The sequence below is a fragment of the Cylas formicarius genome, unplaced genomic scaffold (genome assembly GCF_029955315.1).
Source record: "Cylas formicarius isolate icCylForm1 unplaced genomic scaffold, icCylForm1.1 PGA_scaffold_4__25_contigs__length_36172078, whole genome shotgun sequence".
Classification (NCBI taxonomy): domain Eukaryota; kingdom Metazoa; phylum Arthropoda; class Insecta; order Coleoptera; family Brentidae; genus Cylas; species Cylas formicarius.
Window position 1 is genome coordinate 18,891,131 of NW_026844334.1, and position 11,115 is coordinate 18,902,245.

The 11,115-nt window shown below is 33.1% G+C and overlaps 2 protein-coding genes across 2 annotated transcripts; one reads left to right on the forward strand and one right to left on the reverse strand.

Annotated features, from left to right (window-relative positions):
- Window positions 1-10: 10 nt before the first annotated feature.
- LOC132700759 (grpE protein homolog, mitochondrial) lies at window positions 11-1,032 on the forward strand. Its single transcript, XM_060668282.1, has 4 exons — window positions 11-167; window positions 222-375; window positions 442-759; window positions 814-1,032. Exons 1-4 carry the CDS (start codon window positions 91-93, stop codon window positions 916-918), a joined length of 654 nt encoding a protein of 217 aa, XP_060524265.1. The 5' UTR covers window positions 11-90; the 3' UTR covers window positions 919-1,032.
- A 182-nt stretch (window positions 1,033-1,214) lies between these two features.
- LOC132700758 (E3 ubiquitin-protein ligase RNF38) lies at window positions 1,215-10,259 on the reverse strand. Its single transcript, XM_060668281.1, has 11 exons — window positions 9,976-10,259; window positions 9,746-9,922; window positions 9,276-9,400; window positions 8,644-8,859; window positions 8,358-8,578; window positions 8,158-8,298; window positions 6,000-6,383; window positions 5,694-5,945; window positions 5,466-5,633; window positions 5,344-5,406; window positions 1,215-4,300 (listed from the first exon to the last, which is right to left on the reverse strand). Exons 2-11 carry the CDS (start codon window positions 9,907-9,909, stop codon window positions 4,238-4,240), a joined length of 1,797 nt encoding a protein of 598 aa, XP_060524264.1. The 5' UTR covers window positions 9,910-9,922; window positions 9,976-10,259; the 3' UTR covers window positions 1,215-4,237.
- Between the last annotated feature and the right edge of the window lie 856 nt (window positions 10,260-11,115).

Here is an 11,115-nt window from a genome sequence, read left to right on the forward strand (position 1 = left end):
TTTGCCATTGGGATTTCCAAAAATTTTATGAAATGTTCAACTTAACCTAAAGGTCAAGGCTTTCTTAAAAATTATCTAGTTTTATTGAAAATGGCTATAATGAACGTTACGCGAAATATATTAAGACACGGTCAAGGTTTGGCAGAAAGTCTCCTTTTCAGTGCACGGTAAGGCGAGGTTATATGCAGTTTAAAAATATTAGGTTCAAGTTGTTCTTTTAGGTGTATCACATTGTCGAATATAAAAAAGAATACTATCGAAGAAACAAAAAGTTCAGAAAACACCCAACAACCAACAGTAGAAAGCAAAAATCCCGACATTGAAAGGCTTAATAAACAAATTATCGAACTGTCAGAAAAAAATAATGAACTTGTGGTAAATAAAATAACTTGCTTCAAGTTTTTATTCCAGCTTAACCTGTTACCCTTTCGTCTTTTATAGGATAAATATAAGCGTGCATTAGCAGACGGTGAAAATTTAAGGCAGCGATTGACAAAACAAATAGGAGATGCAAAAATCTATGGTATTCAAAGTTTTTGCAAGGATCTCTTGGATGTTGCAGACGTCCTTAATAAAGCTACGGAGACAGTCCCAAGAGAAGAAATTAGTGAAAAAAATCCTCATTTAAAAAGTCTATATGAAGGACTTACTATGACTCAGGCAGAATTGAAGAATGTGTTTAAACGGCATGGGCTAGAACAAGTCAATCCAATAAATGAAAAATTTGATCCGAATTTTCATGAAGCGCTCTTTCAACAAGTTTGTTGCCAATTATTATCAATATGTGAATTGCAAATGGTTGTTACCTTTTAGGAGGCGGAGGGCAAAGAACCAGGAACTGTTGTGGTAGTTTCAAAAACTGGCTACAAGCTGCATGAAAGAGTGATACGTCCAGCTCTAGTTGGTGTTGCCAAATAAGATTGTACTCAGTCACCAATTTTTAACACAAATGTTTATTGCTTTTAATTGATGTCATTTCGCAAGATATCAAATGATAGTTTTTATAACCAAATAATATAGTATAAAATGATGTTTAAAACTTTTTTTTAAGTGTTATCTAAACTGTGCTACATTTTTCAGGTAGCACATTTTGGTTGTCCTTCCCTAAAAAAAGTCATACCTACATTTTGGCATCAATTGTCAAATGGTTTTAACTTTATAATGAGTGGGTAAAATTTAAAAATAATTACACCATGAAACAAAGTGTTGTTTATTATTTTATTGAAATAAGAGCAAATCGTAGCACTAGAAAGCTTCTACTTAAATATGGAAACATTAAAAGTCACTAAAGCAAAAGTATCACTTTACATAGTCACACCCACAAAAATACAACCTATAAAACATTTTGATTATGTAGCAATCGCTAAAATTGTGAATGCACGTGCAATGCTGCCTTAATTTTTTAATATGTCCTATTGCACTTCTACTGGATATGTTTCCGCATACCTACCCCATAAACAAAAATGGTTTACAGTTTTTTTACAGGAGTTTTAAAACAAAATCTTTCAAATATTTCTTAATAAAACAAACAGTATTGTTCGTATTACGTTCAATAAAAAACTGAAACACAAATTAATCTAAGGAGTAATTGTTTTGTTCCAAATAGTTTTATTCTTTTAATAAAATTTTTTACTGTAGCAGTTTGCTCTTGGAGCCTTTTTAGACTGGCAATGATAACAAAATGACGGAGATTAAATATGGCACATCACTTATGTATATCTTATATTTTTACAGCTGATTTAAAGTACAAAAAAATATTAAATCAACGTGGACAATTTTTAAATATAAAATGTTAGTAAGAAATCATTTCATTAAACCCAGAGATTTTAAAAACCCTTTGCATATGTGATATACCCCTCCTAATCGATTGTCACTGGGCTGATATTCTGACTAAAGTAATTTTTAAAACTATCTTGAGGGAATATCAAAAGTTTTCATTGTGACAATTTAAACGACCTGTTACAAAAATTGGGATGTGATTATTTACTTTGTTTTTTTCAACAGGATTTTTTTTTTTTTAATTGAGAAATGTTGGTCACAGAACAAAAGAATTGGCAGAAGTAGACAAAATTCAGCTTAAAAAATTATGACGTTAGAAAAAATACAATGCTGTTTTTGTTGCCTTTCATTTATTAGATGTTTGTTTAATGAAAGAGATGGAATTTGCTATTTGGGCAATCTATTTTGAATATTAATCAGAACCAAATATATGTAAAATTAACCACACGCTGGGTTTAATGCAATTTGATTGAATAGTATATTAAACAAAACTCCTGGTAACAAAATTCTTTAAAAAAAGTTAAAGAAACAACCACTCTTAACATATTTACAGACTAAATCAACTCCTATTAATCAAGTTATTCTACAAGATGCTACTCAAAAATACAGAATCTTTATTTTGTATACGCGTTTTAAACTTTACTCGGAGAATGTTAACGTTTATTGGTGCAGAGGCCGAAACGACATAAAAAGTAAATTGTACAATTTAAAGGCACACCTAATATATAAATTTTTAATATTCTCTGTACAATATACTGTGAATTGTCTGTCTAAGCACAGTGGAAACATGTAAAGCGACTTCATTACAATTTACTAAGGATAATACTACTAAACCTAGACAATAAACCGACACAGTTTGTGTTTCAATAAGGCGTTAGGCTAAAATTCCCAAAACTCGATAATTGCACTTTGATTATTGCGACTTAACGTTTTAAAATCAGTCATTGATTTTGCTTAAACAAAACTAATCGACCCTCCAATACTTGGTTATATGCAAAGGGGATTTCTTCAAAAGATTTCCAGATTTTGGTTGGTTGTAGGTTTGTTTTTGGCTTTCCTACTTTTCTACAATAGTACGGACTAGTCTAACTTGCTATTGTTCCCAAACTTAGATAATTTTCATTCAATTTAATGTTTTAAGAGAAGACTATGGCTACAAATTAAGAACTACAGTAAGTGTTTAGTAACCACAATAGGAATTGTGATCACTTTGCTGAATAAACATGTTATATATTAATTTTGGAGCTTTATTGAAATTTTGTTTAAACAAAGAACATGTCCCTAATGAATATTTAGTTTCAGAAATTGTAGCCATGAACTTTACCAACAATGATGCATTTGTGCTCCTTATTCCTTAAATACACAAAAAAGGAAAATGACAAAATTATTAACAATGAAACATCAAAAGCAATAATTATTAACAAAATGATCACATACGCATAACAAATGAAAAATCATTGTGCTCAAAAACAAGTAGTACAAATCTGTTAACAATATTTTTTAGTTAAACAAATTAATAGTAACTCCCGCCAAATGTTCCCGAATGCTTAGGGGTGCTAAGTGAATAAATCTAATGGCCAAACTGAACATAAATTTACTTTTACTTTCTAAATGAGATCAGCAAATTTAGGAAATAGGTAAAGATACGCGAATTCCATAGTACGCCTGCGTACTGAGGGAATGACATGTTGGAAACCATTTGGCGAGCTTCGAATTGCTTAAATATGCTGCAGACTTTATGTTAGAGGTAGTTTAAAAGTTATCAGGCAAATACAAACATCAAAACAAGGGCAAAGTTAATCTTTGACACCAAAAATCAATTAATTTCTTCAATGAATTTTCAATGGATGGTCTCATAAAACACATATTTTGGTATGATGCACTATTAATAGTTGATTAGAGAACATATGGCACCAGATGTCCGTTGTATTCAAACTTTCGTTGAGTATAGTGCATTCATTATCCTACTACTTTGGGTTCCAACAAAAAAAATGGCAAAGTAGGGCACGAGAGGGGTATTACCTTATAGGAAATTATAAATACTGGCAAAAGCAACTACCATTTTACTATTTGTCTAAAACAATACACAATAAATTTTTCCAGGTATCAGATTTTGTCTTTACCGGAATAGAAGTGTTGAATCCCGCTTGTTCATCAGTAGTTTAATGGCGAGGAGAAAAAACGAAAAGAATAACACCCTTCATCAATTTTGTGAATTTACCATACTTTACCATTTTATAGTCATGAACCTTGTATACTTATTAAAATGTTAGAAAATATCGAGATACGTTAAGGATACTTTACCATAACTACATGGATGAATCGACGCCACAAGTGAGAAAAGGCAGACATAAATATTTGGATGCTTTATTTGACATTTATATTCTAATTTACTGGCAACTAATGGCACCTGGAGAAGACAACTAAAACTCGATTAAGAGTTTTTCCCAATAGCCTCCTAATCGCTATTGTTAAAGTAGTCTGAAGCATTGCCACGACATATTGGACATGTTCTGTTTGACTGAAAAAAAAAATACATAAAATAAAATTGTTTGTGTTCTATTTATTTCATAAGACTAGAAAAATAAATGAAATATTTAATTCTTATTTTACATATTTCAGAAAAAAATAGCAACCAGAATTTTATAGGAACAGTGAATAGTGACACCATAAAAGGTAAATACATATCAATTGTCACACATATCATGCGGTGTAAAATTTGTTCAGACCACAAATATCTTCAATTGGGTCATAAAAGTTACTGCTGATAAAATTTAAGTTCAAAATTTACAATATTTTCACTTCGTAATTGTTCCATAAAAGTTACTGCTGACAAAATTTAAGTTCAAAATTTATAATATTTTGACTTCATAATTGTTCCATACAAGTTACTGTTGACAAAATTTAACTTCAAAATTTACAATATTTTGACTTCATAAAGGTTCCTAAAACAATGATATTCTCAAACAGTTCTCACATATGAAAATTAATTAAAATAATTTATTAAATCATTTAGCATTACTTGATAAAACCTCAAATTACTCAAAAACCAACAAAAATATCCCCATAAAAAAAGTTTGAGGGCAAAATAAGTAGCACCTAACAATTAGCGCTGCTCCTGTACAAAACATTTTGTCAGTAATAGTTTTTATGGCCCAATCAAAGGTACATATTTGTGGAAAACTAATTTAGGTATCGTATACCTTATCATAAATTTTTACAAAAAACGATTTTTTCAGGCCTCTTTTATAGAATCATAACTTCTGAATCACGCTTTCTCAGGCACATGTTTATTAAACAAAACTAAAATTATTTTTTAATATTCTATTTAATTTGTTTTTTTGAAACACTGTATCTAAAAAAAATTCTATTCATATACTTTCACAGTACAAAAACAATATATTTATTAATAGATTAATAAATATGTACATTATTTTTGCACTGAGGAATTCTATTAAATAGAATTTCTTTTATCACATATGATACAGCTGTAAATCCTCTAAAAACGTTGAATTGCAAAAAAAAAGGTGAAAGACACGAGCTCATCGTATTTAATATACTTACCCTAAGCCATTTATCAATGCATTTTGCATGAAACTCATGAGAACAGGGTAGCACCCTTAACAGCTGCAAAGGAAATAAAAGAAGTCATCCCGGCACATACAATGTTTATAAAAAAAAATTACCTGCCGAGCTTCGAAATCACACATACACACAACGCAGGACGTCTGATCGCCTTCGTGCGTATCTGCATTGTACTTATAGCTGACAAGCTGTTCGATTTCAAGCTTTGCAAGGCCTCTGGGTTTAGCTTCTCCCAGTTGCTCAGCTAGATTTAGCAGAGCTTCGTAATTCTAAAAATAAAAAGTAGTTTTAGTTTTGTCTTTTATAGCACAAGTATTATGCAAACTCACTTCTGTTTCTGTACTATCGGAACTACTTAAATCTGTCTGACTGAAAGGGGACATCGGAGGGTTACTGAACATTGTCAAGAAATGTAACAAGAATCCAGAATACCGCGCAGGTGCCATAATTGGTGGGCTATGATGCCAACGTGCTCTTGGTGGGGTCAACCGAGTGTTATGATGAGAGCCACGCTGACGCATTATTTCTAGTGACGCTCCGCGGGCTTCTGAGAGGAACAAGGAAGCAGCTGATGGAGGAACCTAAGCAAATTATAAATGGAATATATCTTCAGTTTTTTGTCCACTTTCATTTACCTGCAACGATGGCGGCAACTGCGGTAAAGCCTGATGCTGCTCTCTCTGATGTAGCAGTTCCAACTCTGCCAGTTCGGGTCTGGTCGGTATAGGATAATGCTGATGACCAGAAACAGGTATTGTGTTGGCGGGGGCAGACGCAAACGGATTTGGCGCCAATCCGTAACCTTGAGGGGCCAAACAACTAGTAGTGAATTGCGGAGGTGGAGCTGGGACGAGGGGCGCTCCTGCATACACATGACCATGGACGTGGCAAGAGTGAAGATGCGGTGGGGCACCAGGCGGAGCGGCGCATAAAGAAATATGAGGCGCCCCAGCAGGATAGCTCCATACAGGAGGTCCGTCATGGTGGTGGTGGTGAGTCATGGGAATGGTTACTGGAACCTACATAGAGATTTTAACAAATTAAAACCAAATTAGGTAACATAAAAATGCAACCACTTCTCTCATGTCCACTTTAGTTGATATGTTGCATCATTCTTTGGTGCTAGAAGGTCTTCCAATTATCTACTTCAAAATTGCATTAGCAGATATTTCAAATATTCCAGATGAAGCTAATACTTGCTTCATTATATTATTACTGAAATTTATGTTTTTCTCTAATGCTATTAAATACAACGAAAAAAGATATTTAAAAAAATTCAAAATCAATGTTGTAAAACAAAAAACGATATACTTATTTAAAAATATATATATTTCGGAAAGCGCTAGGTGAAAAAAAAAAAACGGTTAAAATGGTCGAATTGAAGCATTAAACTTGTCTTTTTCATTTTAAGGTGATGCAAATATTTTTGAAGGGCTAGAACAATATAGCATAGGTAAATTAGAAATTTAACTCGCTTTGCGTTCACAAAATGTGTTGCTAGTAATTCGTTAAACATTACCCATAAAACAACAAACAGTTCTTTATTCAACAATAGCGACATATTGTGTAAGAAATGTTTTTCCAACGTTATTACGAATAAATGCTCCCGCTAATGTAAAAAAGTTTGCAATGAACTTGGCGGTTTGATTTGCCAAGTGTCATTTCACATGTATGTAAGCAAATCGAAGATATGTTTGACAACCAATATAGCATCAATGGAGTCTAAACTAAGTTTTGTGATACATTTTGCGGAAGTGGTAAACAGGTCAGGAAGTTTTGTTGTACTCAACTGAGGCCAACTTACTCCATATTGTGTTAGACTCCTCTATATCTCTTTGGTTAACTCTACACTGGAGCATGCATCTGTGGTATAGTCTCCATATTATGCCAGATTTATAGATAACATCGAAGACGTTGAGAAAGTAGTTTTAAGACATCAAAGGTGCACTTTAATATCTATAATTGGTATCTGATCAACGGCAGTATGATAACTAAGGCCTTCAATATTGATACTCTTCAAACCAGAAGAGTCCAGAGTGATTTATTTTTTCTCTTGAAGATTTTGAATGGTTGGTCTGATTGTCGTAAACAATTTAACGCATATTACAGAAACTGTGATAACTCAATGCTCCTCGCAAATTATAGAGATCATTCGGCCCTTACTAGAATGTTGAAAGCATGCAACTGTCTAAAGCTTGATATTGCTATTTATCGTCATTGTTATATTTTGTTGTTGTTTGATTGTACCTGTTATAGGGCTGTCTTTCTCTCTATTTGTCTTTAATAAATGTAAAAACCGTAAAAAAATAAATAAATAAATTAGTCCAAAAATCGCGAGAAAATTGTGGGGTCGAGGTATGCTGCGCGGGTATTCGAAAACGCTCTGAGAGCACGACCTAGTTAGGGTAGCAGTTTTTTATCATTATGACTATGCCAATGCGAAATATTATGTATTTTATTTGTTGGTAAAAAAAATATTTAGACTATTTAATTGTGATTTTTTTCTGAAAATTCTTAATTTTTTGGTAGTTCTGCAGCACTGCAGCGCATATGCACCAGCCGTCCCTGATTTGGTTATGTCAATTTGTTGTTGTATGATGTTTTGACTTTTCAAATTTAATGTCAAATAAGTGTTCCCAGTTTCCTCTTAAATGGTTAGTCTCTATATGCTATCACAATAAAAGCAAAAGTAATTATTTTTGAATTTGGGCAAACCATTATCTGTAGTTTGTTCTAGTTACCTAAGATATGGCTTAATTATTAAGTTTATACATATAAAAAACTGTAACATACCTGATTTATATCAACCATTACAGTGTTCTGATGAGAATGAGGGTGTGGTACTGGTGGTGGGCTGGGAAGGAATGTTTGATGGTGAGTGTGAGCAAAATCATTCCTGTCTCTATACCGTGGCCGTCTGAGTGGTGGACTTCCCTAAATAGTGTAGGTAGTTCAGTATAAATCAGAATAAAGTTGAAACCAAAATTAGTTACCTGTATTGGATAATGAATGGCGGATGGTGGATGATGTTGCCTTGGTGACCTGCGTGGCGGAGATGGAGGTCCTCCGGCAGCTAAATCAATATGATGGCCCGATCTTGACAATCTTCGGCGCTTGCGTGACGGACTCTCACTTTTAATGCTGTCATCGCCGTTAGCCTGCCTATAATATGGCGGAGATGGTGGTTGAAAATGAACGGGAGACACCAACATTTCTGTGCAAAAGTATTAAACGTCATTAGAACGCAAATATTATGAATTATTAGGTAATATGTCTTACCCCTGGTATGTCTTCTTTGGGAAAAGTCTATTAGGCTTCTAGAACGAATTGCTTCAGGTTGGTTGTTAATATTACTCGCACTATCACATATATTTATGTGCAATGGTGGAGAGATGTGCCGCCTATCACTGAGTTGTGGAACAATCCTGCGGTCATTGACATTGACATTGTGGTAACCTTGGGTCATTGGATGACGCCTATCTGAATGTTGGTGTACTATTTTAAACAAATTAAAATAATATAGCTTGAACACTAAGAACATATAATAAAAATTTATGTTCATGATCGACTGCACTTGAAAATACTACAATCACTAAAAAACCATACATTCGTCTAGTTACGATTTTTCCGTCCAACATAAAATGTTGACATGGGATAAAATACATAAGTTAAGCAGATTTCTTTATTAACAAATTGTCAATATTTGCAAACAAAAACAAATTAAAAGTATAACATAATCAATTTCATTCAGCATAGTGTCTAAGTCTTCTAAACTCAGTAAAATTTCCAAGTGCATTTCACAACAATTTGACTGATAATTTAACTACATACAAGTTCAATGTAAGTTTATAATTTGCAGTTTAAGGGACAAAAATATGAAGACAAAGAACTTTGTGTATGATTGTACATACCAGATGCTTCACTGTTGTAGTGGATGTGGTTGTTCCTAGATAGGGGGCTGAGCTGTGGAGTTTTTGGAAACCCATGGACATATCCTGAATCTTTCTGATTACCATTTGATACTACCGAACATTCACTGCAAAAGAAAAATATTTCTCTTACTCCCTTAAGTATACATTTCAAAGATTAAATTATAGATTCCAATATGAGATTAAGCGCAGGATATGAGAAACCACCCACTTTCTATAATTATAAAAACTGTATGAAAACATTGCAAATTCTTAAATGATTCCAAAAAGTAGAAAAACAAGACATTTTTGAGCTCTGTGCGAGAAATATATTGCTGCAAAATTACTGTGGCTGGAGAGTTTCTATTTGATGATGCATAACCAAATTAAAAAATCAACAATTGAACAAAGGTCATACTTGGTTGTGCACAAATATTTAATAAAACGGTAATAAAAAAGTTAAAATTGCTTACCCTCGGTTAAAGCCATTCTCAAAATCTCTATTGTATTCTTTGTGATATCTATTTTGCCACCGCTGATGGCCGTGGGGGTGATTACTACGATTTGAATGGTTATTAGGAAGTCTATTAAAACTAGATGAGTTTCTACGGGTTTGATTGTGGCTATTAGAATTCATTATATTTGGTTCACTAAAATAGAGAATTATTAAGAATAACGGTATTACTAATAAACCAACAACAACCTTGTACAAAATTGTATACAATCTCTATTGAGCAAGAAAAATGAACAACTTTATCATTTGCTCCGCTATTGATCCACAAACAAGTATTAAACACTTCACAAACACTTTTTACAAATCAAATTCCTCCGTCAAATATATGAGACAATCTTAAATCTGCACTATTCATGAAATTTTACTAACTAAAAAGGTTTGAAACGCAAATCTAGTTGGAACAACATTTTTAGACAGACAAACCCACAGTATTGCGACATAAGTTAAACATGAGACAAGCCTAATATCTAGCGTACATGAAATCTACCCCCACCCAAACTTTTTAAATTAAATAAATAAGAGACCATGGATTGGTTTAAAATTGGTTGGAGAAATAACTAAGCAGTTTAAGACGTAATACCTAAGACTTACCTAACATTTTAAAATTCCTACATGACGCTTTTATAACACAAAAAAAGAAGCACAATGGAAATATTAAGAAAAGACAAATTAAAATTTGCTTTTATAATACCTAACCCAAAGTCAAAACGTTAGCTGGACAAGTAAATTCAATGTTCCCCTTTACTTATGTATAAAATCATAAGGGCATTGTTTTTACAATGGAATGTCGAGTCGCAATGCCAAATCTTCATTTTCAGGATCTAGCGTCGCAAAGTCCAAAAGTATTTTGTTATTAAAGGGTTAACAAACCAATAGAATTAATTACTGAAGTTTGGTAACAAGCATTTCCGCGATTTATAAAAATAATAGCCCCATCAAACAAGGCACCGTTAAGGGAGTCTTTAAAGGCAAGTAAGACGCCAGGTCCTCAAAAAACAGCTCAATCCGTTAACTTTGTTCCAACCACAGACAGAAACCGGTTTAGAAAAGCAAATTTTTGTCACTCAGCTGATTTTTGTCTGACAAAAAACATTTAGTGTATTAAAAAATCAGTTGAGTGACAGGAATTTACGTTTCCAAACCGATGTTTGACTGCCATCGGAACAATGCTAAAATTGTGTGACATCTATTTGAGAGAGGTTTTGGTCTTCATGTCCGTTAAGAATGCAATGTACCAAATCCTTATGCCGCGTCATAGAACATTATTTATGTTGTTGATTGTGAAGCTTCGGGATTGGCCGAACTATGAAACGAAATCGTTTGGGTAAC